Source organism: Mustela lutreola, chromosome 16 (assembly GCF_030435805.1).
Source record: "Mustela lutreola isolate mMusLut2 chromosome 16, mMusLut2.pri, whole genome shotgun sequence".
Taxonomy (NCBI): domain Eukaryota; kingdom Metazoa; phylum Chordata; class Mammalia; order Carnivora; family Mustelidae; genus Mustela; species Mustela lutreola.
This window is the reverse complement of record NC_081305.1, coordinates 50,691,837-50,719,394: the sequence shown is the minus strand read 5'-3', so window position 1 is coordinate 50,719,394 and position 27,558 is coordinate 50,691,837. Positions and strand designations below refer to the sequence as shown.

General features: G+C 50.8%; 2 protein-coding genes and 2 long non-coding RNA genes across 12 annotated transcripts in view; 2 read left to right on the top strand and 2 right to left on the bottom strand.

Annotated features, from left to right (window-relative positions):
* LOC131818907 (uncharacterized) overlaps nt 1–17,811 on the top strand; it is a 42,762-nt gene extending 24,951 nt beyond the window's left edge. Inside the window, exons 3-4 of one of the 2 annotated variants that reach the window (XR_009348961.1) lie at nt 16,426–16,525; nt 17,758–17,811. This is a non-coding gene — a long non-coding RNA (uncharacterized LOC131818907). Of the gene's footprint in view, nt 1–16,425; nt 16,740–17,757 lie in introns of those variants that run through there. The other variant, XR_009348960.1, reaches the window with a different exon arrangement.
* LOC131818884 (T-cell-interacting, activating receptor on myeloid cells protein 1-like) lies at nt 160–9,731 on the bottom strand. Of its 3 annotated transcripts, none has more exons than XM_059153661.1 (6): nt 9,500–9,731; nt 3,576–3,611; nt 3,173–3,463; nt 2,602–2,898; nt 1,198–1,345; nt 160–833 (listed from the first exon to the last, which is right to left on the bottom strand). In XM_059153661.1, the coding sequence occupies exons 1-6, from the start codon at nt 9,615–9,617 to the stop codon at nt 731–733; spliced, it is 993 nt and encodes a 330-aa protein (XP_059009644.1). In that variant the 5' UTR covers nt 9,618–9,731; the 3' UTR covers nt 160–730. The 3 variants fall into 3 exon arrangements, with proteins under 3 accessions (XP_059009644.1, XP_059009645.1, XP_059009646.1); XM_059153662.1 differs by having other exon boundaries at nt 9,584–9,728; XM_059153663.1 differs by lacking the exon at nt 1,198–1,345 and having other exon boundaries at nt 9,500–9,729.
* Nucleotides 13,205–25,439, bottom strand: LOC131818881 (T-cell-interacting, activating receptor on myeloid cells protein 1-like). 5 transcript variants are annotated; one of them, XM_059153655.1, is made up of 10 exons: nt 25,199–25,434; nt 22,602–22,637; nt 22,199–22,489; nt 21,628–21,924; nt 16,722–16,766; nt 16,212–16,295; nt 16,082–16,109; nt 15,591–15,652; nt 14,916–14,953; nt 13,205–13,616 (listed from the first exon to the last, which is right to left on the bottom strand). In XM_059153655.1, exons 1-10 carry the CDS (start codon nt 25,230–25,232, stop codon nt 13,473–13,475), a joined length of 1,059 nt encoding a protein of 352 aa, XP_059009638.1. In that variant the 5' UTR covers nt 25,233–25,434; the 3' UTR covers nt 13,205–13,472. The 5 variants fall into 5 exon arrangements, with proteins under 5 accessions (XP_059009638.1, XP_059009639.1, XP_059009640.1 ...); XM_059153656.1 differs by lacking the exon at nt 22,602–22,637 and having other exon boundaries at nt 25,199–25,435; XM_059153659.1 differs by lacking the exon at nt 16,082–16,109 and having other exon boundaries at nt 13,478–13,616; nt 25,199–25,439.
* LOC131818908 (uncharacterized) overlaps nt 17,812–27,558 on the top strand; it is a 21,925-nt gene continuing 12,178 nt past the window's right edge. Inside the window, exons 1-4 of one of the 2 annotated variants that reach the window (XR_009348963.1) lie at nt 17,812–18,065; nt 21,346–21,597; nt 23,102–23,212; nt 26,084–26,225. This is a non-coding gene — a long non-coding RNA (uncharacterized LOC131818908). Of the gene's footprint in view, nt 18,218–21,345; nt 21,598–23,101; nt 23,213–26,083; nt 26,226–27,558 lie in introns of both variants that reach the window. The other variant, XR_009348962.1, reaches the window with a different exon arrangement.

The window sequence follows — 27,558 nt, the reverse complement described above, 5'->3', positions numbered from 1 at the left end:
GCCGAGTGTCCACACTGAGAAAGCCTGCCACGAGATACACAGCCCAGGAGAAGCTCCTTCCTGCCTCCAGCACCCCGAAGGAGGCTCAGCCATGATCTGCGGAAAGCCAGCGTACTGAAAGGAAGAAGACGCACTGAAGAATTACATCCACAAGAACCATTTCTACTCTGATCAGAGCTGGGTTTTTATAAGTGTCTCTCTCGGGTTGTAAGGGAGGCGATACCAGCTCTAAAGTAAGAAGGGGTATTTGTGAAAAAGAACAAGATTATTGACAAACAACAGATCTTGAACGTGAAAATACTGTGGAACATTTTACAGCTGCACCAGGAAATGAGTCATGCGGGTGCACCTCTGGGGCAGCTCAGTGCCACGAAACTGAGAGGAAGTCTTCCAAATGAGCTGGAATGTTGGGACTCTGGGAAACCAAAGTCAAAAGACATGTGCGATGAGTATGGAAGTTTAAATACCCAACTCATTGGTCCAGAAGCACGAAATAGAGAATGGAGAAGAGTCAGTAATGGAAATGCGGGAAACAGTGTTTTCCCCACTTCTCAGTGGAATGACAGTTCCTACGGAAGTGATGACACAGGTTACCCAGCCTGACTCTGAAGCTTTAAGCATTTTTTTAGGTCCTCCAATTTTATGAGGTGCATCTTTAGGCTCCAGCCTGTCCTCTGCCCCAGGCGAAGCTGCAGCAGAGGGAAGCCAAGTCTTGTCCACGAGTGGTTCTTCATAGAGCGAAGAGTGCAGGTTCCATGGGACTCAGAATCCGCAGGGCTCCCCGCCAGTGCTCATCCTTCCTGGGCAGCCAGGGGCATGTGGGCAGTACAGACCTGAGGCCAGGAGAGGGAGGAAGAGGAAGAATATTATTTCCCTGGCCTCCTCACGCAGGCTGTCCACCAGGGCAACACCACCCCCACTCCCATCCTCCACATCTAGGGGTGTTGGGAAAAGCACGATAGAACTTGCTTGCTATCTTCTTCCACAATGGCTGGGGCTTCAACTGCTCTTCAATGGAAACATGAAGTGGTGCTAAGTGTTCCCACAATGAACAGGACAGTCCCCTGTGATGAAGAACTATCCCACCCAAAATGACGTCTATGTCTATGTTGAGAACCACAAGAAGTTCCATGGTGGAGTCTGGTGTTGAGGGAGCCCCGTGCCGCGACACCAGCCCAAACAAGAGAGGCGCTCAGCTGTTTTATGTGGATCCACGTGGAGACTCCTTCTGGCCGCACCAGGCTTCCGCCACGAGAGCCCCCCCAAATCACCACAATCACGGCAGCCAGACCCAGTCGGATGAGGTTGCCCAAGGTGTAGTCCTCCGACTCGGCCCCTGGTGGAGCTGGGAGAGAGGAGAGGATAAGCAGCAGCTGGAAAGGAGCATTCCTCCTTCTCACGTGGACCTGTCGGGTGTAACTGTCCTGCACTCGCTGGTGCTTCCCGGTCAGTGCTAAGCTCTACCTCCCGACACTGTCGTCACTCAACACAACGTGGGATTTCTGGAGAGTTGTAGTGGCTCTTCCCTGGTCTCCTTCCCAGTCTCTCTGCCTTACCACTCCCCCTTCCTGTCCTTGCTCGTCATCTCATTTCCACCGTCCCGCACTGCCCTTTCCCCTTCTCCCTCCTCGTAGTAGGAACCAGGCTTAGCAGCAACCCCAAAACCCACCGTTGCCGCACAGAGAAGGGAAGTCGTTCAGGGGCTGCGTCTGCTCCCCTCCTCATAGGAAAGACTTAGTGCAGCCAGTGAGCTCAAAAAAATTCCAGCTTAGTAGCTGGGCATCAGGACAACTGTGCATTTCATTTCAGCTTCACCCAAGAAGAGCTTGGGCTCACCATTGGCTCTGGTTCCCAGGGAACCGGCATCTGACTTCTCCAGCTCACACACGCCAGGAGTGCAGAGTTCGAGTCTGAACCCATCAGCAACAATCCTCCCAGGACACAGAGTCCGTGGAGAGAGGCCCGGGAGGACGCCGCCAGGCCCAGAATGCCCTCTGCACCTCTCGGCACTGCCCACCCTGACCTTGCGTCCTAACTACAGAACGTTCGCCGACCACAGCGCACACACAAACATGCACAAGGCTGAGGATGCGGGCGCAGCCTCCCACAGCAAGTTTAGAAGATACTGCAGCTGTGTCATGACAGCAGGCGGCCGGGGAGCAGCGTGTTCTAAGAGTGAGAAAGGTACTGCCCTCTGCTCTAGTTGCTGAAGTTGCCATCAGCAGGACAGACCACAGCTCTCAGGGACGCCCAGGGTGGCAGAAGGGGCTCTGGTGGGGGTGGGATGGGTTGTTTGGAAGAGCAAGCTGAGAAAGTCTCCCAGAAGGCCAAGTAACAAAGGCCAAAGACTCTAAAGTAGGAAAGGAGAGGTTTAAAAAGGAGATGATCAGGAAGGCGAAGGAGAAACAGGAATCGGAAAGAACAGAAGAAATGCTCTCCGGTTTAAAAAAAAAAATGTTGCACACTTTAACACAGTGTTGTAAGTCATTTACAGGTCAAGAAAACTCAAGAAAGCCAATAAAATAGTCAAAATAAGAACAAACTAATTAATAAATTAATTAAAATTTTAAAATGCTCTAAGAAAATCATACAAAACCTCACCTGTCACCCAGATCTCCAGATGATCGCTGGGCTCGGAGGCCCAGAAAGGAGCACTGGTCTGGAAGTACACACAACTGTAGTTCCCAGTGTCACCAGCTGTCACATTCTGGAGGGAGAAGTCTGTCTCCTTCTCTACTGGACCCTGGAGCTGAATGGGCCCTGCTGCTCCCGCCTTCAGTAGAGCAAACATTATAGTCTCATAAACATTGGCTGGCGTCTGGCACCTCAGGGTCATGGTGTCACCTGCGGTCACCTCACCCCTTTGGTGGGCTTGCAGGGAAGGTTTAAGAAAACTTCCTGGAAGAGAAGGAGGGCTCCAAGGTCACGGGGAGAAGCCCTGCATCCCCCACCCACCCTGTTCTCCCGGCAGGGGTTCCTGCCACGTGGGGGAAATGACAGATCCCTGATCTCACCCTCTTTCCACTCTGACTAGGGGAAGGCGATTTCCCCTTCAAGCCCTGGCTCTTTCTGTTCTGTGTCTCTCCGTCTCCCCTTGCCCCCTCCTTCCCTCGGTTCCTCCCCCACACCTGTCCCTGCAAGACTCTGTGTCCCTCCAAGGCACCCTCCTCACCTGTCACCAGTAGTAGGAGGAGGTCACTGGACTTTGAACGCGTGCGCGGGGCCCGCTGTCTGTAGTAGTCACAGGTGTACGCTCCAGCATCTCTGGGTTGTAGGTCAGTGAGTTGAAATTCAGCCAGCCCATCTGTGGAAATCCATGATTGCACAGACTCCAAAGGAACTTTTCCCTTTCTGAGAACAAAGTTGACTTTCTTGGTAGAAGTCTGGCATTGCAGCGTCACATTACTCCAGCGAGGCATCACCGAGCTGGGCCAGGCCCTGAGGGAGGGCTTGGGAAGGGACTCTGGAAGGAAGCAGAGATCAGGACGGGGTTTGGTGCCCTTGTCTGCTCCTGGGAAACCCCTTGAAGGAAAGAGAAGTGATACGGGGAGTTTGGAGAGTCTGAGGGAACTCACCGTCAGTCCCCCTGCTTCCTTGGCCAGCACATAGCCCTGCAAGAGAACATTTCATGAGCCACGAATGCTCACCTGGAGCTCGTCCCGCGGGGCCTCCTGGGGGCTGCCGCTGAGAAGGGACCCTTGAGGTCAGGCCTCTGGGGCTTCTCATTTCCTCACACTGGCCTGTGGCTCCAGCTCTGCTCTCGGCTCCTTCCTCGCTTCTCCCAGAAGGTCTCCTGTGCGCCCCGCTCCTCCCACGGCCCCAGGACCTGTCCTGGTTCCACAGATGTCCATAAATCCCTCTGTTCGCAGCTTCCGTTGTGAACCACTCTCAATCTTGCGTTTCTCTTGAGCTGGTATTACAGTCTCTGGACTCCCCGCACCTCACCCTTGGGGGGTAGAAGGCAGGAACCGTGGGAAAGATGTGGGAGCACAGGACTGGAGTGGGAGCCTAGCCCACCTCTGAAGTTGTTCGAGACCCTGAGTGGCACCGAGGGTCTGCTGACAGTCTCGCATGAGCTGGGAGAAGCCCCTGCCGAAGGCTGCTGGGTGCTGCGAGTGACAGTTTATAACTAAGCTCATAGAAGCTGTGCACCTCGCACCTCGGGAGCCACAGGATGTCACTCCCTGTGAGCAGCTGGCCGGCGGGGCCTGTGTTCTTCCCCTCAGCGTGCCCAGCATCTGTGCAGGTCCCGGCACACCGTAGGACCTCAGCAAACGCACGCTGATGGGCTGATGAGATGCGCGTGTAAACGCAGCTTCTCCGAGGATGTGACGAGATGCAGCATCTCCCTATCTTCCCCATCCTCCTTCTGCCAGGCCAGCTCCATTTCCAGACCTCACCAGGTCACCCACGTCCACTTGGGAGTCGGGGCTGGCTCAGAGATGGAGAGAGCTCTGTCCCTGGACAAGGCCAGTTAAGTCAGCCTCAGCCTTTAATCTAGTGAGTTTCTGATCCCATCTTTGCCATGATCTCTTTCCATCTTTTGGTACTCCAAGTAGGACAGAGGTTATTGCTTTGTCCTCTAAAACAAGCCTCAGAGAATCCCCGTGGATATCCCAGAACAGGGAGAACCTGCCTCCTCCGCTGTCCCACACTTGGGTCCATCTGTAGGGTACCCAAGCTCAGTGGTTCCTGGCCTTGGCTGCCCATTGTGCTCCCCTGGGGGGCAGGGGCGCTTAGAGATCCCAGGGCCCAGACCAAAGCATGAAAGCCTTGAATCCCAATCACTTGGGATAGGGTTCAAGCACCAAACTTGCGAAATCTCCCGGGAGATACAAGTATTTCCCTGAGTGACCAAACCTAGAAAAACATTTCTCAAGGCTGCAGCACAGTTGTTCGAAATCTGTTGGCGTAGAAAGAGACTTGCAAGTGATGGGGGGCATGTGCCTCTCTGACCCTCACGGGCACCACCAATATTGCCCAGTTGTGGTGGTTAGAGTTTGGCCTGAGTTCTAAGATCTCATTAAAGATAACATCAAGCCTGTTTACAGAATTTACCAGAAGAGAGAAATTGCTCTCAGTCCACAGATACTTGGTTGGACCTACGATTTCTAAGAAATTTACTTTTTTTTTTTTTTTTTTTTTTGCCTGTGTGAAACAGTTTTGTGTCTTAGTTGTGAAAAGGGGGGAAGTTACCCTTGTGTTAAAATTGCATGGACCAATCAAAAATATTACTCTCCACGGGGCGCCTGGGTGGCTCAGTGGGTTAAAGCCTCTGCCTTCGGCTCAGGTCATGATCCCAGGGTCCTGGGATCGAGCCCCACATCGGGGCTCTCTGCTCCGCGGGGAGCCTGCTTCCTCCTCTCTCTCATTCTCTGCCTGCCTCTCTGCCTACTTGTGATCTCTGTCTGTCAAATAAAAATTAAAAAACAATATATTACTCTCCACGTTTTGAAAAAGTGATAATGAGCCCAAAGTTGAAGAGACCCAAGCATCCACCAGCAGACACCTGGACAGAGACCAGGTGTGTGGTCTGTAGACAGGGGAGGACGATTCTGCCATAAAGAGGAATGGAATTCTGATAGATGCCACAGCACCAGTGGTCTTGGAAAACATTATTCTGTGTGAAATCGGCCAAGCGCAGAAGGGGAAATATTGTATGATTCCACTTACACGAAGTACTTAGAATAGGCAAATTCATGGAACATAGAACAGAGGTTATCAGGGGAGCTGGGGACAAAGAGAAGAAGAATGCTTTTCGATTAACGAAGGCAGAGTTTATGTTGGGGATGATGAAATGTTTTGGGTGAAGGCTGCGCATCATTGTGAATGCATTAAGTACCACCAACCAGACACAGGAAGTTAAGAGGATAAATGTTATATATGTGTAATGTGCTACAATAACATGGGGAGCATAATGGGTGTGTTTAGGGTATTGAAAACTCTCGCAGTCAGTGAATCCACAGAGAACGGAAACAGGAAAAAGGTGGGCAGAGCACACGTCGGTGGACACCCGAAGGTATTAGAGGTCCCCACGCCCCGTGCCTGGGAAGCAGCATGACCCGAACTCTGGGCTGAGCCTGTTCTCTGAGCACGAAAACCCTGGGAGCCCAGATCTTCATTCCTCCTGCCATGCTTGGTCAAGAAGAAGAGGAACCCGTGGCATAGAGCCTGTGCCCTCTTGACGGACCGCACTGAGTGGGAGTGGGAGCCCCTTCTCTCCGCACAGCAGGTGAGAGCCATCTGTGAACAACAGCCTCGTGTTGTGGTGGAGAGCAAGGGAAGGGCACGAGCTTGCGGACGACCCTGGAAGAGCCTGTAAGTTCTTAGAGACGCAGGATGTCTCTGGGCTGTGTGAGATGTCCAGAAGAAGTGGGCATCTGAATAAATTCCCGATGGCATGGACACTGCGGGGGGGATTGTGGTCAGGGCCAAGAAGTCCGCGTGGGTGTGCTCTTGGCTCATGGGGCATTCTGAGGCCTGTGGGTTTTGGAGTTGGGGCTGGCTCAGTGGGTTAAGTGTCTGCCTTCGGCTCAGGTCATGATCTCAGGGTCCTGGGATCGAGCCCCACATCAGGCTCTCTGCTCAGCAGGGAGCCTACTTCCTCCCTCTCTCTGCCTGCCTCTCTGCCTACTTGTGATCTCTCTCTGTCAAATAAGTAAAATCTTTAAAAAAGAAAATTTGGAGTTTTTGCAAAACCTCCTCCATCAGCCCTCTCCTGCACTCGCCCAGACACTCAGGTTCCAGTGCCTTTGAGGGAGGTGTTGTGAGGGATGTAGGAGGTGATGTAAGGAACGCTCTCTGGGGCAGCCTGACTTCTTGGGATCAGAGAACTTTGGTGGTAGGGAGGCAGTTTTAGCACAAAGACCTGGTAACATCCCCCTTTTCACTTCCAAGACACAAAACTGGTCCACATGGGGTAAAAAGGAATCTTTCAGAAACACGGGTCTAACCCCTTTGATGGCCTGTGCTCTGGTAGCTCAAAGCGGATTCAGGGCTTTGCAGAGCTGGGTGGTTGGTGGTGGGACACACCCTCAGGTCACGTGGGACTCATCATGGGTTCGCAGGCCCCAGCACAGCACAGCACAGCTTAGCTCAGCCTGTCTCATCTCATCTTATCTCAGTCTTCAGCTCAGAAACCTTGATGCTTAGGGGAGCAATAGGAAGTCCACTAGGAGACACTCACTATTTCTCAAAGACAACATGAAAAAAGGTTAATCCTGGATGCCAGGTGGTGTAGTGGGGTAAGCGTCTGCTTTCAGCTCAGGTCATGATCCCAGGGTCCTAGGATCAAGTCCTGCATTAAGCTCCCTGCTGAGCAAGAAGCCTGCTTCTCTTTCTACCTCTGCTGCTCCCCTTGCTTGTGATTTCTCCGTCTCTCTGTCAAATAAATAAATAAAATCTTTTGAAAAGTAAAAAAAAAAAAAAAAAAAAGGAAAGATTAATCTCATTATCGTGAGAAAGATCAGGAACCTTCGAAAGGTCGAAACAAGCCAGGGGACCACCGGCAGGTGGACAGATCAAATGGGACCCATACATAAGCAGCATAGTCCTCAGCCACGAGAAGGAAAGAAAGCCTCACACGTGTGTCCAGGGAAGCTCTCCGGACGGGCGCGAGTGGAATCAGCGTCTCACTGGGCCAGAGAAGAATGAATGATGCAAGGAATGGTAAACATGAAAAGAGCATCTTTTTGAGCAGGGACTGGTCGTGCATGCTTGAACCTGACTGTGAAAGTAATTCCAAAAGATGAGGGAAGTTGCATCGATGGGCATGTGTTCCCTGAGGCCCCACAAGGACTGTGTGCGTGAGCGGAGTCCTCAGAACTCGGTGGCGGTCGCCGTGTCCCTGCCTTCTCTCTGCACACAAGCAGCTGTGTCTTCCCGAGGCGAGCCTCTGGTGTCAGGGGCGCTCCGGGGAAGAGCCTGAGGTCTTGGGATCAGAGAACCGTGGCCAGAACAGGAAGCTGAGTGCACAGGGCCACACGGAGGCGAGTCCTCATCCCCTGACGTTATGTGGCTATGATCTTTGTTGGTTTCTGGAAACCAGTTCATTCTGAGGTACAATTCCAGTCTTGTAACTGGGGACATTCTGAATCACCCCTCTCTACATCCTCAGGCTTTTTCCAGCCCAGAGTCCTTCCAGACATGCCTCGAGTGCTCCATACCTTGGACCCCGTGCATGTGTCCCTCTTGGTTTAATGTCGTGGTTGAGTGGAAACATTTTTGGGGCTCGACAGCTTTGGGTTGAGATTTGGCTGCCCTTTGGCACAGGGGGCAAGTCTGCGCAGTCTGAGGCAAATCTCTTCAAGTGCGATTCCTCATTTGTAAAAGTGAACCTTGTTCTCTTTCATAAATTTTTGGGGTTTTTTGAGGGGGATGCGTCAGAGTGGTATTCCCCAAATGAGGAATACATCCCATCTGTGTTTTGTGTGATGATTTTAGGTGGAAGGAAGGACAGTCAAAGCAGTACATGGGGGTCCCTGGGAGGCACAGTTAAGCTTCGGACTCTTGGTTTTGGCTCAGGTCATGATCTCAGCGTGCTGGGATCGAGCCCCAGGAGGGGTTCTGTGCTCCCCTGACCCTCCCCCAACTCTCCCACGCGCTCTTGAGCACTCTCTCACGCGCGCTTGAGCACTCTCTCTTAAATAAATAAATCTTTTAAAAATAGGCACTGGGGGGCGCCTGGGTGGTTCAGTGGATTAAGCCGCTGCTGTCGGCTCAGGTCATGATCTCCGGGGTCCTGGGATCAAGCCCGCATCGGGCTCCCTGCTCAGCAGGAAGTCTGCTTCCCCCCTCCCACTCTCTTTCCCTCTGCCTGATGTTTCCCTGCTCATGCTCTCTCTCTCTCTCTGTCATAAATAAATAAAATCTTAAAAATAAAAGAAAAAGCAAGCCTCCTTGAATCTAGTCTGATATATATGGATTGTAGCTAATTGCCTTTATATTAAGATACTGTTTATTTTTCAGAGAGCAAGCTAGCACAAGCAGGAGGAGCAGCAGGCAGAAGCAGATTCCTGGCTAAGCAAGCAGCCTGAGGCAGAACTCGATCCTAGAACCCTGGGATCATGACCTGAGCTGAAAGCAGATGCTTAACCAATGAGCCACCCAGGTGCCCCGTGGCTAATTGCCCTTATAGCAAAGAACTAGCATGTTTCAGGCTCGGAAGCTGACGAGGACCAGCGCGTGTAGTTATAATATCTTAACATTGTTTCCTTATTGTTGTGTTTACTTTATAATTCTTGTATTTGACCTGGATTTTTATTCATAGTATGGAGAGTTTGTATTGTAAGCACTTTACTTTAAGCACAAAAAGCCGACTCTGTATGAAAAACAAAACTCATTAAGCCAATAAGAACAGGTATAAAGGCATTTGGCAGAAATCATGAACTTGGAACAAGAGTGAGATTTCTAAAGCCTCGGTTCAGAGGTGACAGACACATCACACTCCACAAGATTTCTGATTCATAGTATTCGCTCGATAAACCCAAGTTGGTGTTACCTTTTCTCTTCCTGTCCTTAGTCCAAACCTCGTACCAGTTCTGTTGTTTTCTATGGTCCCAACATGTTTCCACCGGATACTTACTGAGACAGAGGAGCGTCACTAGCTTAGAGATCATGGCAGCACGTCCCTGTCAGCTTTCGATGCCTTGCTGGATTTGCCGTCCGCAGATGGGCAAGGAACTGGGCTGGCTGCAGCTTTGCTCTGTGTCAACAGCGTGGGAAGTAATGATTTTTCTGAATTTCACTTCCTCCTTCCACACTGTGTTCTGAAAACAGTGTTGGTCCTGCTGATTACAACATATTTCTTACACACTGAGCTCCAAGGATGTGGCTCACAGCAACTCCTCCTCTGTCTCAGACATTAGAGGTCAAATGTGCGACTCCCACCAAGTGCCCAAGGCTTGAGTCTAGAGGATTCCTCAGAAGACATAAGGGTACTCTACTGTCGAGAAGATTGGAAAATCCTGGACAGACAGATTGCTAGACATTGCCCACTTTTTTTTTTTTTTTTAAGATTTTATTATTTGAGACAGAGCGATAGAGAATGTGAACAGGGGGGAGGGGCAGAAAAGGAAGGAGAAGCAGGCTCCACACTGAGCAGGGAGCCTGATATGGGTTCCATCCCAGGACCCTGGGATCATGTCCTGAGCCGAAGGCAGATGCTTCCTTGTCTGAACCACCCAGGCACCCCAACATTGCCCACTGTCTTAAGAGCTAAGGACTACAGTCAAATAGTTCCTTTTTTCTTTCCTTTTTTTTTTTTTTTTAAGTGGACTTCCTGCCCATCACGAGTCTCGAACTCACAGCCCTGAGATCAGGAGTCGCATGCTCCACTGAGTGCAGCAGCCAAGTGCCCCACCTGACAGTTCTTCCGCTGACTCTGCCAGTGAGGTTCAATTGCTCAAGCAGGCATGTGTGACCCAAACACCGAGTGTGGCCGGAGAATACAGGAGAGCAGCTGCCTGGCATTGAAGTGGGAGTGTGTACCCCAGGCAAAAAGGATCTCTCTCCTTTCACACAACTTCCTAGATGGACTTTCTCTCTTGAGGCAGGCATCACTAGCAAAGCCCCCAGAACCGGGAGACCCAGCACGGTTCCTTGGCTGAGGTTTCCTATTCCATGATGGGCGTGATGTTGGTCCCAGTCACAGAGCCCTCTGGAGGGTCTCACAGGAGCCGGTTTCAAGCATCGTGCCAAAGTTTATGAGTAAATTATGCTGAGAAGCTGGCACAGAGCCCTCCAGGACTGTTCGGATCCAGGGTTACAGAGCAACCCTACTAACCAGTAGGTTTCGTCCCATGAGCAGAGGTCGGTGTCGTGGGGTACATTTGTGTGTCAGCACAGGAGCTCAGACAATTCCTGCTGGAACGAATCTCACAGCACCATGCTCAAATAACCAGCATGCGTGGGCCCGGCGCCACGTTCTTCATGACTTGCCATGACTTTCATGAGGCCATGGTCTCTGTACCCCAAATCATTTTTGTCTGCTGGAAAAGCTGTGTGTGACTCGCTCTTAGCCAGGAAATGAAATTATCAGAAGGTCTGAAATGACAGCTTCCCATTTTCTTTCCCCGCCCTCCCTGATTTTATCTCTAGGTAGCAAAGTATGTCTCTGCCACTTACAAATGTAAGTCCCCGTCCACTTACATTTTGACCAACTTGCTGAGTTCATGATGCAGGTGAACCAGTGTGCCAAACCGTGTTTGGTAAAATCCAGGCAGCAGGGGCAAGTTAACTAGAAATATGTAAAGTGAGGGCAGCGGGGTGGGTTCCCTTGTGCAAAGGCATAGAGGTGGGAGAGGCAGGGGCAAGGGTTGGGACCCAGCTTCTGGAACCCAGAAAACCATTGGAGGCTCCCCTAACAGTGGTGCAGGTGCGTCCTCGTCTTGGGCTCAGTATGTGGAGGGTGCACACGAGTGTTTCAGCGTTTTGGTTATCTGTTGCTGTAACAACCTTACCACCAATACAGTGGCTTCAGCCACACACCTTCACGATCTCATAGTTTGTGAGGCCAGGAACCCAAGCACTGCAAGCAGGATCCCCCATGGGCTGCAGTCACCACTTCAGCCAGGGCTGGGGTCTGATCTGAAAGTTCAGCTGGGGAAGGATCAACTTCCGAGCTGCACTGCCGTTCTGACACCACCCACCCAGAGTCAGCACAGACTTCGTGGCTGAGGGTGCAGCGCCCATGAGACCTCCTCGCTGCAGACACGAGCCACAGGCTCGGGTGTTCCCAAGTCACCGGCAGTTCTGAGCTGATGTCCGAAAATACTGGAGGGTCCTGTACTCCTGTCAGGTGCATGAACTTGCTAGAACCACTCGAAGAATTCAAGAAAGCACTGTACTTATGATAATAGTTTTTATTATAAAGTATACAAATCAGGACCACCCAGCTGAAGAGACACACAGGGGAGAGTCTGGGAGGGCCCCCAAAGCGAAGCTTCCTATGTCCTCAGGATGCATCACCAGCAGGCAAGCTCCCCGAATGTCCCCAATTTTCATCAGGATTTCCTCTCACAGGTGTGATTGATTGACTCATTGCCCACATGCCCAACTCTGTCTCCAGCCCCCTGTCATCCCCAGAGGTCAAGGCTGTAACCCTGTAATCACAGGGTTAGTCTTTCTGGCATCACCAGCCCTCATTCTGGGTTACCTCACTAACATAAACCCGGGTGTGGTACTAAGCATCCACCGCAAAGAACAAAGATGCTTCTGCTATGCGAGAGGTTCCACGCACGTCACATGGAGATTACCTCCCAAGAACCAAGGACAAAGACCAGTCCGCTTCTTTATTATACAACGCAGGCCCACATGCGTGCTAGCAGGGGTCGGTTCCTCCCTGGCTGGAGACTCTTCTCGGTTCCTGGCCCAGGGGGCTTCTCCAAAACGGGGAGCTCACATCATCGTGTGAGTGCACAGTCCAAACAGGCAGGAAGGAGCCTTCCGGCCAGGTGGTGGGTGTATCCTTTATCAACACGACTGCTGAAGTGACATCCCGTCTCCTTTGCTGTCTTCTGTCGGTTAGGAGCAAGTCTCTGAAACCAGGGGAGGGGATCACACAGGGGCACGGATACCAGGAGTGAGAATGATTGGAGGTCACAGGCCACAGTGGAGGCTCATCAAGCCCACAGATGTGTGTGGGGTTATGGGGGCAGTTCTGTGGAGAGGAGGGAGTGGGAGCAGAAGGGTGGCAGTCAAGAAAGGCACTGGGCACTTGAGAAGGAAGCAGGAAGTGGGACAACCCCTCTGGGAGATTGTTCAGAAGTGTCTCATGGAATGAGGCACACACCTGTTCTTTGACCCAGCCGCCCCACTGTGTATAATCCAGGGAAGGCCTGCGTACGCACCTGTTATACAAAGATGTAGCTAAGAGCGTTCGTGCAAGCTGACGCATGGAAGCCTCAGCCTGGAAACAACCCAGATGTCGTCCCACCAGAGAACAGATCGACAAATTGCGGCATGAACACACGATGGAGTAATACTCATCAGTAAAAAGCGAAGGAGGAACAAGGCGAGTAACTACATCCGGAATGAACCTCAGAAACAATGTCTTCGGGTGGAAGCAGCCCGTGTGGAAGAGTGCGCGTGGTGTCATGCGTGTGTATGAGTTCATACGGGCCCAAATCCTCCAAGGTGATGCACGTCAGAAAAAGGAATGATCTCAGGGGAAGGGTGGTTAGCCAGAGAGTGGCACAAAGAAGCCTTCTGGAGTGCTAGAAATACTGTTTTTATTTGGACAGTGGTTATACCCAAGGGGATAGGTAGCAATATCCTATATATATACATATCTATTTACTTAGCAAAGTCTGTGTAGTTTTCTCCATGCAAATGATGCCTCTCGTTTAAAAATAAATAAATTTTTAGAAGAAGGAAACACGTCTTCATTGGAGATTTGAGGAAAGGGATTCCCATTCATCGAGTGCCTCAAGGGTCCTCTCTCCTTCATCCATCCCCTTGTTGGGGTCTCCTGGCTATGCCTTAAGAGTTGAGTACACACAGGCTTCCAGAGGCTCCTCTGTCTGGCTGGAAGGACGCTCGCTTAGGGCTCTGGTGTTCAGCTCAGCATAAGTCACTCCGTGGGGCTCCTCAGCTCTTGAGACCAGGGATGCTCTATCCTGAAGGGAAGCAAGGAGAAGAGGACCAAGTATTCCTGGGGAGGAGGTTGGTGATGAAGATTCAGCATTTGTGACAGCAGTGTGGTAGATAGCTGTGTTAGAAAGAGCCTCCTGCTCTTCGAGTCTTGGTGCATTCCCCTACCCTCTGGAAGGTTGGTGGGACCTAGGGGCATGCCTGTGTCCAACGGGATAAGTGAAAAGGATGGGCTGTCCTGTGCTTTCGTGTCCAAGACTAGGTGATGAAAGACAGGACTTCCCTCTTGTTCCCACCTATTTTCAGGTCGTTCGCTCATGCTGACCAAGCCAGCTGCTGTGTTACGAGCTGTCCTATGGAAAGGCCCATGTGGCCAGGGTGGTCTCTGGTGGATAGCCAGTGAGGAACAGAACCCCACCAGCCACCACCTGAGTGAGTGTGGAAACAAACGCTTTCTTACTGAAGCCTGAACCAGCCCTGGCCAACCCCTTGATCCCAGGCTGTGGGACCCAGCCTGAGCCACACCCAGATTCCCGACCTGCAGACCCCACTGAGATATAAATGTTGCCCTCAGTCGTGTGTTTGGGGCTGATTGGTTATGAAACCATAGATAATTCACACAAACAGCCGTCAGAGAGAGCGTTAGTATGAAATGTCCGGAATAGGTCCGTCCTTAGGGACAGAAAGCTAGTGGTGGTCAGGGGCTTGGCCAGGGCAGGGGGTGGGCATGCGGACTGTGCTTACAGGTGTTTCCTCTGGGGTGATGAAAATGTTCTGGAACTAGATGATGGTGATTCTTGCCCAACATCATGAATAAATACTCCAACAGTCGCTAAACTGTACTGATTAAATGGTGAATTTTGTGTTATGAGCATTTTGCCACAATTTTTTAAAAATTGGAGTGTAAATGCCAAAAGCAAGGGCTACTCCAGGCTGTTCTACGTGGCCACTTCACGGTCGGCGGCTGCCGTATTTTCATAAATAGCTCGCAGATGTGCGGCACCTTGTTCCTTTTGCCCAGATGAAGACACAGAGGCTCAGGGTGGGATGGTCACCGGCCCATGATTGAAACAGATAGTTTATAATAACAGCAGCATCAACCCCATGTCAGGCGGGGGAAATGTTCCCCGAAAGGACTCGTCATGGGATGGAGGTTCCCTGGTCAGAGAAACCACAGAAGATTTCAGACCAGATTCTCCTGGACAGTAGAGTGAGGGTAGGGGTGGAGGATGGCAGATGTGGAAACCACTAACAAAGCCGGAGGGAGGGAGTGACGGAGAGCCTGGGACTACGGGTAGAACGGGAATGGCCCAGGGGAGACTTACCAAGGCCAGAGAGCTGCTCGTCATAGCTGCGGACAGATCTGAGGGGGAAACTTGGCACTGTTGCTTCATCCCAGGCACTGGGGGTTAAGTCTGCACACATACACCCACTCACATGCCCACTCACCGTACATACTCTCATGTGCACACACCTACACCCGTGTGTGCTCTCACACGCATGCACATGCATGTGCACACACGGACACTCAACACACACATGCACACTCGAGTCATATGCACACAAATGTGCAAACCACACATGTACACATGCAGCACACACACAACCACACATGCCTACACACATGCACCATGTGTGTATGCACAAACACTCATACACACACCCACACGCACACAAACGTGCAAACCACACATGTACACACATGCCCACACACATACATTCTCTCAATGCACATATGTGTGCATGCACAAACACTCATACACATACCCACATGCACACGAAGGTGCAAACCACACATGTACAGCGCAGCACACTCGCACACACGTTCGCACATGCATGCTCTCGCATGTGTGCGCACAATGTTCACACGCACACATGATCCCCGCACGCCTGCACGTGCACACTCGCATGCACGCTCAAATGAATGCACACGTGAGCACAGGCCGCACACATGGACGTACACAGTACACCCATACAAGTATGCACACACGTGGACCCACCGCCGTTCTCTTTCTCAGGCTGAGTACTTGTCCACACTTCTTCAGGTCCCTCAGAGTGGGAGCTAAAGGAAAGAAACTGAGTCGCATTGGAGGTAAAGGTAGTTGGAGTGAGACATTGGGATCATTGTGGGTAGGTGGAGGGAGGTGTCAAGCCAGATCATGTGTAAACCAAAGTCCCCCCACTTCCTGCACACTCTAACCCCCCTCTGTGGTCCCCACGTTGTTCAGGTGCTCAGCCCAGTCTTGAGAGCTAAGGATGGGAAGTGGTTGGGGTCAGTGTGGTCTGTGAGGTAAGGACCCAAGGAAAGAACGCAGGGTGAGAAGTGGAGGGTGGTCGTAAGAAGAGAGGACATGGAGAGACACTTGGGAGGGTCGCTGGGGCTGGTTGGGGCCACATAAATTGTTGAGGGAAGAGAGAAGGTCTTGAGTAGTCAGGGCAGCAATGGAGGAAGCATTCAGTAGGGCTCATGGGATCTGCTGAGCAGCCCTACCGTTTGGTCACCTTCTGAGGAGCTGCCCCTGGGGACAAAAAAGAGACGGGATCAACCCCGTGGTGTTCCTTCCCTGTTCTGTTTCTCCCGTTTCCTCCCAAATATTTAGCTGTTGTTTTCCCGAACTCACCACACCGGGTATATTTGCAGATGAGGAAGGCTCCAAGGAGGACGAGAAGGATGGAGATGACAAGGAGGGTGATCCCAGGGGTCCCTGGGGAGAGGAGAGGGGTAAGAGGGCCCGCGGTCTCCTGAGACACGTTCTGGTGCCTCAGTGTGTCTACCATCGATCAAGTTCCTACCCACGCGCCGGAGAGCTCACTACATTATGTTCATACCTACAGGTCTCCTGGAAGAGAGACAGCGATGCCCATTTTACAGATGCAGAAGCTGCACATCAGAGGGTTGAAGTACCATTTCCAAAGTGGCCCAGCTACCGAGGAGGTAGAGCTGTGCCTGTGATCTTCCCCACCTCGAAAGACCTTGCACTGAGCCACAGCCTTCAGGCACCACCAGAAGACAGACATCCTCCCGAATGGATAGGAGGATGACTCGTGGGTGGAATGGAGTCGTGGCTTCGCAAGGACGTCTCATCCCGCGGGTGGATGAGTGCATATCCCGGGAAGCTCTGCTCTCTTACCTATTCCTGTTCCCACCGTCTTGGGATGCTTCATTTCAGTTTTATCTAGAAGACAGAATTCTTTATTCAGGTTTTCAATTTAAACAAATTAAAATAAAATTTCAAACTCTATACATTATTTACAAAGGCATGCCCATGTAGTAAAAAAATATATATAAAACCATGCACAGAAATAACACGAACTTCAGGGCAGAAGGTTCTACTGGGAAGGGGGAAAATCATGGGATTAATGTTGAGAAGGAAAGAGAACTCTCTTTTTAAAAATCTTTATTTGTGGAAAGAAAACAGCTTGGAACAAATATGACAAACTATAAACAAGTCTAACTCCAGGCTGTGGATATGGGACTATCTGTTATTTGATTGTTACTTCTATTAGGCAGTATTTTTCAGATTACTCAAAAGAAAGGAAATTCTCATCAGGTCTCTTGCTGGGTCATGGGAGGGTTTGCTGAGTTTTGGGTCTATCTAGGGAACAGAACAGAAAGAAAAGGCAAGTGTATTTGGAAGTGTCCGGACCCCACTCAGGGACCCCAAGACTCACGGGTGGCGGGTGTGATAGTGAAATTTCTGTGTCAACTTGACTAGGCTACAGTACCCAGTTACTTGGTCAAATACCAGTCTGGACCGGTTGCCAGGAAGGTGACCCCAGAAACTAATATAATGCTGCATGTTCACTACACTGGAGTTAAAATAAAATAAAAGAAATGCAATCTTAACTAAATTCATTTTTAAAAACAGACGTAATTAACACTAAGTCAGGAGAGTGTAAGTAGAGCAGATTATTCCCCATAATATGGGTGGTCCTCATCCAATCAGTTGAAGGCCCAAAGAGAAAGACCGATCTCCTTTGAGGATGAAGGAATTCTGCTTCCAGCTGCCCCCAGACTCAGCATCAGCTCTCTTCCACGAGTCTACCCTGCCGACCACATGAGTTGCCTGGGGACGCACAGCTAGTGAGTAGCAGAGCCAGGGGTGGGACTCCCACTAATCTGATGATACTCACCATGTCACTCTTCATTGCCTTTACCATCCACAGCTGTGCTGGCTGCGAGTGGACCAAAGCAGAAGAAGCACATCCCTGAGACCATCTCCTCCCCCAGCCTCATGCTTCAAAAAAGGCAGCAGGCCTGGGATGTGTGCTCACTCCAGGCCACTGTGTCCTCTGTTCCGGGTGGTATCACCCGCAGCTCTTCGCCTCTGTCCTACGGAGCCACACCATCAAGAAGTGGAACAGTTGGACTCAACCCCCTCCTGTCTACTCACTCTCTCCTCCTGCCCCTACCAGCTGCCTTCTGCTCTCTGCAAACCAGAGACTGCACTGATCTCATTCCAGCTTTAGAGATGGTGAGTAAACCCCACAAACCATCAGGACCCTAGGGTCTGGCTCTGAAGAAATCACTGGGAAACTGGAGACAAACTATACTTTGGAATAAAAGGGAAAAACACCTGGAACACCGCAAGTGACTTTGAAGGAAGGCAACGATGCCAGTATTCTGGTAGGTGGTTTCTGGAACAGCTGCTGGTCTCGGGCACATAGTTTAAGTAATCAGAGGCTTCAGGAATTGGAGGAGAGTGTGGTCTCCACTCTCAAAATCCCTGCAGGCACTCTGGTGTCTAGCTGGAGACCAGACAGAGGGTCTGGAGCAGGGTTGCTTGACTTGAGCGCCATCAATTTTCAGAGGCTCTTGGTGGGGAGGGGTCCTGGGCATCCCGGGGTGTTTTGTGTCTTCCATGGTCTCAACCTCCTAGATGCGGGGAGCATCCTCTATCCCCCATCCCCAGCGGTGACCACCAGAAATGCCAGAAGGGCTCATGAAAGGCTCTGGCGAATCCCAGAGGGAAACTCTTGGGCCCCATTTGCAGTAATCTGTCCCTGCACCTGTATCCAATCATCTCCGTGCCAAACACCCCCCTCCCCACAGATGACACCCTCCTGTCTTCCTCAGCCTGTTGCCCCTGGTGACGATTGTCAGGGTTTGAATGGGGGCTGAAGGAACACGGGAAGGGTGGCAAGTGGGCGTGATGACAGCTTCCTGGGTCCCTCCAGGTGAGCCGTTCTGTCACTCACGTACTCAGGCTAGGGGCAGCCTGTGGATGACCATCACGCAAGAAACTCAGAAAGTTCCTTATACACCAAGGATCAAGAAGAGAACCAAAAAAGTGATTCGCCAGTCATTGAATACCCCGAAATTATTTAAAATTTCTGCCTTCTGCAGAGAGCAGGTCCAGCCTACCATATTTTTCTTCCAGTTTTGTCTCTTTGAGCGTTGTGTCTTGAAAAGACCATCTCCTCTGTGCTTAGCCTTGTCACATGCAACAGAGCTGAGTTAGAGACACAGATGGGCACCCTCGGCCTTTTTAGACCCTGGAAGACCTCAGGAGGTCATGTAATGCTCCACTGATATTTGTAAGTCACTATAACGGTGAAGATATTTGCCATCAGCTTTTGCAGTGCACGCACATTCTCTGTTTCCTAGAAAGTCTCCCACTAGGAGTGCAGCTCTGAGCAGAGCTGCTCTGGCATGCAGAGAGAGAAGTTCTGGGCGTTCATAATGACAATAATGGGAAAGACTTAGATGATACTTGCCGTCCACCAGATGCAGTTTAGAAAGGAGTTAGGTAAATTAACTCCTCAAAATCTCACCTCTGAGGCCCTTGTGTGTGTGCTACTATCAATCCCATTCAACAGGGACAGAAGCTGAGGCAGAGGCTAAGTAATCTGAAGGCAGATAGCTTGTTAACGAGCTAAAATCCAAACGCTTGTAATTATTTGCAAAACAAGAGAGGGTACACAGCCTTCCAAGCAGGGGGGCCATCTACCCAAGTGGCAGGTGCTGTCCCTGGTCAAGTGGCTGTGGTTGTTAGACTGGTCTTCCCTTTCTCCTGATTACCTGACTTCTCCCTGGGGCGGCAGGGGGAGGGGAGGGCGGGTGGGGGGGGCGGGGATGTCCTTCACGTTGACCTGGAAGACAACAGAGTAGCTGGGTCTTAGATGCAGGGAAGGGGTCCCTAGGCACGTGGAATTCCCTGCCTGGGCTCCGAGGCCTGACCCTGGGGTGGAGAGAAAACTTCTCCTTCACCTGCTGCTGCCCATGGTCTCCAGATCAGCATCGGGACCTTGGAATTTTCTTGCTCTGGCCAGGGCTCTATAATTCTGTAGCAAACAGCTTTGCTGAGCACTCACCCTCATTAGACATCTTAGTCCCTTTGGGCTGATCTAATGGCATGCCACAGGCTGGGAGCAGGGCAGGTGAATGAGAGACATCTTTCTCTCACAGATCTGGAGACTAGAAGTCTGAGATCAGGGTGCCAGCATGGTCCACGGGTGGGAGCGGGGCTCTTCTGGGTGGCAGAAGGGGACAAGGGAGCTTCTGGGGTCTCCTTTAATAAGGGCACTAGACCCATCATGAGGGCTCCACACTTATGACCTAAACAGCTCCCAAAGGCCCCGCCTCCAGTGCTGTCCCGTTAGGTGTTAGGATTTCAACATGAAACTGTGGAACACACAACTTTTGTGTTTTCTGCCCTGTGCTGATATGACTGGTCATCCTTTCGGGACTAGGGAGCTCAGCCCCCATCTAGGAGGAGGCCTGGTTCCTAATGGTCTCTCTTCCTCCCCTTGTCCTGGACAAACTCAGTCATCAAAAATAGCCCTCATACACAAGGGTCAGGAAACATCCCCCTCCTGAACAAACCAGCAGAATCCTTGTGCACTGTCGGTCGCAATGTAGAACCGTGTGGCCATTCGGAAAAACAGTATGATGGTGGGTTCCCAATGAAGGGAGAACAATCCTACAATCCAGCAATCCCGTTTCTGCATAAACATCTGGAAGAACTGATAGCCACTTGGTGGCCAGGAGGTGACAAGCCAGTAGCCAAATGGGTGGAAAGGACCCAAATGTCCATTAGCTGATGACAAGGTAAGTGAAATGTGGTCTGTCCCTAAAATGGGACATTCTCAGCCTCAATAAGGAAGGAAATCCAGCTACATGCTGAATGTATGGGTGAGCCTTGAGAATGTATTTTGGAGTGAGAAAGGCCAATCCCAGAAAGACAAGTAGCATATGATCCCAGTGATGTGAGGTTCCTGGATTAGTCAGATGCACTGAGACAATGTAGGATGGTGGGAGCCAGGGGCTGGGGGCCGGTGGGTACAGAGAGGCTGTCTGATGGGGTCAGAGTTTCAGTTCTGCAAGACGAAGGGCTTTGTGGAGGCAACTGGTGTAGGTGCACTACTACTGAGCTGTGCACTTGAAAATGAGGTGGTAACTGTTACCTTATGCACTTTTGCCATAACTTGTAAAAAATCAGGTGTCTTGAAAGAAAGGGCTTGGCGGGAAGAGAAAAGCTCGACTCAGCTAAGCTAAAAGGCAGGAATGCTGGAGTCCCAATGAAAATGGAACACAGATCTTCCTGGAGTTTGCGAGTCCTTCTCAAGAAGATGCTCCTGGGCTCTGTTATTCTCTCCCTCCTCCTATGCCTTTTTGCTAGAATCTCCACCCACATAACCCCAGGAGGTGTCATTCACACTTAAGTCTAAATGAATTGCGCCCTGCCCAGGAGATGTGTGATGGTTTTGTGGCTACATCTTATTTGCTTGGGGGGGGGGGGTCAATTATTACAGATCTCCCCTCACCCCGAAGGCTTCTCCCCCTCACCCAGAGCACAAGTGGCCACCTACAGTGGGAAGCCCTCAACCAGCCTCTCCACCTTCTGAGCTCCATCTTGGCAGAAGATCCTCCATACTGTTCTGCAGAATCCCGGCCCTCCCTTGGTTCTTTCTCAAGATTTCTCCAAGCTGCAGAGTCTCATGGAGACAGACTGTGCCCATACCGCACTCCCTCAGGTCCCAGCATCTCAGCAGCAGGTAATCCAGGTATGGTCCACCCAGCAGTACAAACCTCACCTGTCACCCAGATCTCCAGATGATCGCTGGGCTCGGAGGCCCAGAAAGGAGCACTGGTCTGGAAGTACACACAACTGTAGTTCCCAGTGTCACCAGCTGTCACATTCTGGAGGGAGAAGTCTGTCTCCTTCTCTACTGGACCCTGGAGCTGAATGGGCCCTGCTGCTCCCGCCTTCAGTAGAGCAAACATTATAGTCTCATAAACATTGGCTGGCGTCTGGCACCTCAGGGTCATGGTGTCACCTGCGGTCACCTCACCCCTTTGGTGGGCTTGCAGGGAAGGTTTAAGAAAACTTCCTGGAAGAGAAGGAGGGCTCCAAGGTCACGGGGAGAAGCCCTGCATCCCCCACCCACCCTGTTCTCCCGGCAGGGGTTCCTGCCACGTGGGAGAAATGACAGATCCCTGATCTCACCCTCTTTCCACTCTGACTACGGGAAGGCGATTTCCCCTTCAAGCCCTGGCTCTTTCTGTTCTGTGTCTCTCCGTCTCCCCTTGCCCCCTCCTTCCCTCGGTTCCTCCCCCCCACCTGTCCCTGCAAGACTCTGTGTCCCTCCAAGGCACCCTCCTCACCTGTCACCAGTAGTAGGAGGATGTCACTGGGCTTTGAACGTGTGCGTGGGGCCCGCTGTCTGTAGTAGTCACAGGTGTACGCTCCAGCATTGCCTGCTTGTAGGTCAGTGAGTTGAAATTCAGCCAGCCCATCTGTGGAAATCCATGGTTGCACAGACTCCAAAGGAACTTTTCCCTTTCTGAAAACAAAGTTGACTTTCTTGGTAGAAGTCTGGCATTGCAGCGTCACATTACTCCAGCGAGGCATCACCGAGCTGGGCCAGGCCCTGAGGGAGGGCTTGGGAAGGGACTCTGGAAGGAAGCAGAGATCAGGATGGGGTTTGGTGCCCTTGTCTGCTCCTGGGAAACCCATTGAAGGAAAGAGAAGTGATACGGGAAGTTTGGAGAGTCTGAGGGAACTCACCGTCAGTCCCCCTGCTTCCTTGGTCAGCACATAGCCCTGCAAGAGAACCGTCCATGAGCCACGAGCACCCACCTGGAGCCTGTTCCGCGGGGCCTCCCGGGGGCTGCCGCTGAGAAGGGATCCCTGTCATCACAGTCAGCAGCAGTCCTAGCCTCCTGCCAGAGAACCCATCTAGCATGAGTGCTGGTTTGCCCTTAAGCTAATTTCCTGGGGCTGCTGGTGTCTCAAGGTGTCACAAGTTTAGTGACTTATGACAACACGGATTTCTCATCTTGCCATTCTGTGGGTTAGGAAAGCCCAACAACACAAGTCCCACTGGCTCCAACCAGGGTATCTTCAGGGCTGCGTTCCTTCTGGGGGCTCTAGATGACAACCCATTTCCTGGCCTTCTCCAGCTTCTAGAGATGCCCACACCTCTTGGTGGCTCCCTCTGCCTCTGCCTCCACAAGTAGCAGTGGTTGGTGCATTGACACCCTCTTCTGCCTCTTTCACTGCTCTAGGGACCCTGTGGTTACACTGTGACCACTCAGATAATCCGGAAGAGCCTCCTCCTTTAAGACCAGCTGATAAACAACTTCAGTTCCACCTGCTGCCTTGCATTTCCTTACGTGGTAAGTTCCAGAAATGATGAGTTCCCCAATTTCTCTCTGAACACAACAGCATAACCATCTGAGTCAACTGAGAGTGAGGGAAGGGGGTGGCGAGATCCCTGCCCTATGAGAAGGGAGAAATAGCTCCCGAGAACTCAGTCCTTTGCATGGAGAAGCTTCTGTCTGCCCCCTGGGGAATGGCCTAAATGCATTCCTGATGTTAGGTTTGGCCATGAGTCCTCTCTTTGGTGCCCCAGAATCAATCTCAAAAGTCTAAGATTGGTATTACCAGGAAGGGTGAGGTGCATGTTCCTCACCTTTCCCCTCTGGTGACCTTACTTTCAGATCTAGACCAAACTCATCCTAAGTGAGGTCATACAGTATTTGTCTTTCTCTGCCTGCCTTGTTTCACTTCAGGTCACACCCTCAAGGTCCATCCATGTTGTCACAAATGGCAGGATTTTCTTCCTCCTCGTGGCTGAATAATAGCCCATTATACATACAGACCACATCTTCTATAACCGTCTGTCCATGGATGGACACTGAGGTCATTTCCACGTCTTGGCTGCTGTGAATAACGCTGCAGTGAACATGGGGACACAGACCTCCCTTCAATTTCCTCTTTTCATTTCCTTTAGATATATAACCCCAAAGTGGGGCTGATGATCATATGGCAGTTCTACTTTTAGCTTTTTAAAAAATTATTATTAGAAAGAGAGCGACAGCATGAGCACATAGGGGAGGGGCAGAGGGAGAGAGAGAATCCCAAGCAGGCTCTGCGCTCAGTGAGGACCTGACCTGGGGCTCAGTCTCATGACCCTGGGATCATGACCTGAGCCAAAATCACAAGTCAGGTCCCCAACCAACTGAGCCACCCAGGCACCCCCACTTTGAACTTTTTGAGGAACCTCCATACGGTCTTCTGCAGGGCTACACCGGTTTTCATTCCCACCGCCAGTGCATGAGTCCCTATGCCCCATGTCCTCACCAACATGTCTTGCCTCGTGGCTTCTTGGTGAGAGCCATCCTGACAGGTGTTGGATGGTAAGTAACAAAGACCACGCAAACCACAGAGCCTGTCTATGAGGCCCTCTACAGGAGAAGGTTGTTAGCACCCACTAAGATCACTGGATCCACGGTTCATTTACTTTCTTGAGGTTTTTCTAATCGCGACTCCCTTCATCCACCCTCCAGATAGTTCCACCCCCATGTCCCCAAAATAGGACCTTTTTGATTCCTTCATATGAACCAGTGGAAAACTATGGTCTTTGGCACTGTGCGGACCAGAATTTGAATTCACCTTCTCTGCTTAGAACCTGAGTGACCCTGGCACATACGTCAGCTGTGACTATCAGATTCCTTGAATGCAGTATGGTCAAGAGAACTATTTGGGAGGCTTTTTCTAAGAGATGGAAGGTGACTTCAGGTCATACAATGACGGGAGAGGAAGGGTCACTGAGCCTGTGTGAGAAAGTCTCTCTTCTCTGTTCTTGGTTCTCTCTTGGATCCCATGGAAGAATATCACAGCCAGCTGCTTGATGGAAGCTGGCTTCCCAGAATCACTGCCTCTTCTCAGAAACAGGACCCAGGAAACCATGGACCAGAGGTGATCAGGGTCTGTTTTTGATGAGGGACACTGATTTTCTACTAATAGAAGTGTTTTACAGGTTTTCTTTTAAAATAGAGTTGAGTACAAAAATAATAATATAAAAACCTGGGAAATTTGAAGAGGAAGATCACGTGGGAAAGAATACAGCGATCACGTACATAGAGGAAAATGTCATGGGGGAAGTTCAGGGATGACTGAGTTTGGGGAAACGGGAGAATGTGTGTAAAGCACCCAACACCTCTCCTTGCACCTAATTTGCATTCAGGGAATGGAAGGTTCTAGCCTGTGTTTATTCACCCCACACCATTACCCACCCCACAAGCCCCACCAACTCCAGCTGCTACCGCAGCCCAGCCCCACCCTTCCAGTAGCTGCCCCCCCGCCCCCTGACAACATACCAGTGCAGAGCAGAGCCAGCAGCTGGGACATCATGGCGGCACCCACAAGCTTCTTCCAAGGATCTTCCGTCAGTCTTTTTGTCGGTGAGAAGCCAAGATGTTGTCTTGACTCCAGGACGTGCAGGAACAGCTTTGCCCCTGGTGTTTCAATCCTCCACTCTGCACAACCCGTTTCTGTCTTCTAGACTATCCGGAAATGACTGTTGCAACATGCTCTCAAGCCACTTCCCATGGGCTTGACACACTGAGTCCTCCCAAAAGCACGAAGTCAGTCACCCACTTCTAGGGCATAACCATGAATATGCAAAACATGGGAGATGGGGCCGGTGGGAACCCAATCACCATCATCCCCTTCTGCACAGTGACAGCAAATACCTGGGCTCCCAGTGATCCAGAATAAGAACTACATTTCTTTCGGGGCACTGGGTGGCTGAGTCATTTGGGCATCTGACTCTTGGGTGCAGCTCAGGTTGTGATCTCAGGGTCGTGAGATGGAGCCCTATGTTGGGCTCTGCACTTAGTGGGGAGTCTGATTCTCTCTCTCCCTCTTCCTCTGCCCATCCCTTCAAATAAATATTAAACAAACAAACAAACAATAATTCTCTCCTTCAGGAAACTGTGGGCCCTTTTGGTCACAGGATGAGAGTGAAGTGACGTGCACAACTTCTGGGTAATGTCCCAGGGACGCTGAGGGCAGCAATGGGGTCAGAGCTGAGGGCAAAGAGGTGGGAAGCCGTAGGGCATCAGGGAGCGGTGGGGATCCAGGAGAATGTGGCAACAGCCCTATAAAAAAAAGGTAAGACAGAAGAACCCTCACTGGCAGGCAGGACACGATGGGAACTATCTCCTCCGTGAAATCTCTTCTGTGAAATCCCCTGTCATTAGGTCTCGGGTGGAAGGAGGCTCTTCAGGAGAACTCGAGGAGCTGTATTCTACATCTAGTGGTGGTGTAGACAGTGAGAGACAACCCAGATGGCTGACCCAGGCGACGGGCAGGGGCTGATGTGCACATGGAAAAATCTAGAAGGTAAATCTAGTTTATTTAAAGTGTTTTACTCTGAGTAGTAGAATCGTGCTCGATATTTTTTTTTGTTCCTTTTGCTTATATGTGCTTTCTAAATTGGCTGAAACTGATAAGTTAATTTTACCCCATTAGATGTTACTGAAATTTAAGCCTTTAGAAATTTTAAGTGAGGTGTTGTGGGATGAAAAAACTCAAAGTTTAAAAAAGAAGTGAATTTTTGTAAAGCTTAGAATCTGGGACTGCTGGATTTAGGGACAGATACAAGAACTTCCACAGAACCATGCAGATGGGGCAGACATATCTCTTCCCAAAACCTCACTGAAACACAGTAAAGGGATTCATTAGGAGGGCAAAAGCTAAGAAGGAAGAAAGGGAAAGAGGAAGGAGCAAATGTAGGACAAGAAATGTTGATACAATTACAGGAACTGGAAAAGAAGCAGGTGCATGCCTTCCATGGGGCACCAAAAAGCAAAGTCACAACCCCTGACTCTGGGGCTTCACTGCAGCTTGAAAACAGAATTAAATTAATCACTGACTAGCAATTCCGCTTCTGGGCGTATATTCAGAAGGACTGAAAGTAGAATCTTAAAGATATACTTCTCCATCCATGTTCACAGTACACGAGGTAGAGACAACCCAAGTGTCCATTGACGAATAAACGGACAAACAAAATGTGGTCTATACACACAATGGAATATTATTCAGCCTCTGAAAGGAAAGGCATTCTGACACCTGCCACAATGGGGGTGAACATTATGTTCAATGAAATGAGTCAGACACAAAAAGACAAATACCGTACGAGTCCCTTCAATGAGGTCCATAGAGCAGTCAGATTCGTAGAGACAGAAGGTAGACGGTGGAACCAGGGTTTGGGGGAGGGGAGTGGGAGGCATGGTTTGATGGGCACAGAGTTCTAGCTGTGCAGCACGAGGAGATCTGTGGACGGTGGTGGTGGCTGCCCAACGGGTGAATGTACTTAGCGTCATGGACCCATGCATCTAAACATGGCTGAGATGGTGCACGTTCTGTGTAGTTGTTTTTTTTTTTTTTTTAAGATTTATTTATTTATTTATTTGACAGATCAAGAGAGAGAGAGAGAGATCACAAGTAGGCAGAGAGGCAGGCAGAGAGAGAGGGAGAAGCAGGGTCCTCGATGAGCAGGGAGCCTGATATGGGGCTTGATCCCAAGACCCTGGGATCATGACCTGAGCTGAAGGCAGATGCTTAACCCACTGAGCCACCCAGGTGCTCCCATGTTATGTTTACAGCAGTGTTTAAAAAGGAAAATTTCCAGGAGCCTGGCTGGCTTAGTGGGTTAAACGTCTGCCTTCAGCTC

What these genes read in the sequence shown, in the direction of transcription:
- LOC131818884 (XM_059153661.1), bottom strand. Translation starts at nt 9,617, where the DNA reads ATGATCTCTAAGCTAGTGACGCTCCTCTGTCTCAGTAAGTATCCGGTG. An exon ending in TAAGGACAGGAAGAGAAAAG is followed by an intron (nt 3,612 to 9,499) that starts GTAACACCAACT and finishes GTTCTCTTGCAG; the next exon opens with GGCTATGTGCTGGCCAAGGA. An exon ending in CCTCCTACTACTGGTGACAG is followed by an intron (nt 2,899 to 3,172) that starts GTGAGGAGGGTG and finishes CTTCTCTTCCAG; the next exon opens with GAAGTTTTCTTAAACCTTCC.
- LOC131818881 (XM_059153655.1), bottom strand. Translation starts at nt 25,232, where the DNA reads ATGATGTCCCAGCTGCTGGCTCTGCTCTGCACTG. An exon ending in GCTGGCTCTGCTCTGCACTG is followed by an intron (nt 22,638 to 25,198) that starts GTATGTTGTCAG and finishes GTTCTCTTGCAG; the next exon opens with GGCTATGTGCTGACCAAGGA. An exon ending in CCTCCTACTACTGGTGACAG is followed by an intron (nt 21,925 to 22,198) that starts GTGAGGAGGGTG and finishes CTTCTCTTCCAG; the next exon opens with GAAGTTTTCTTAAACCTTCC.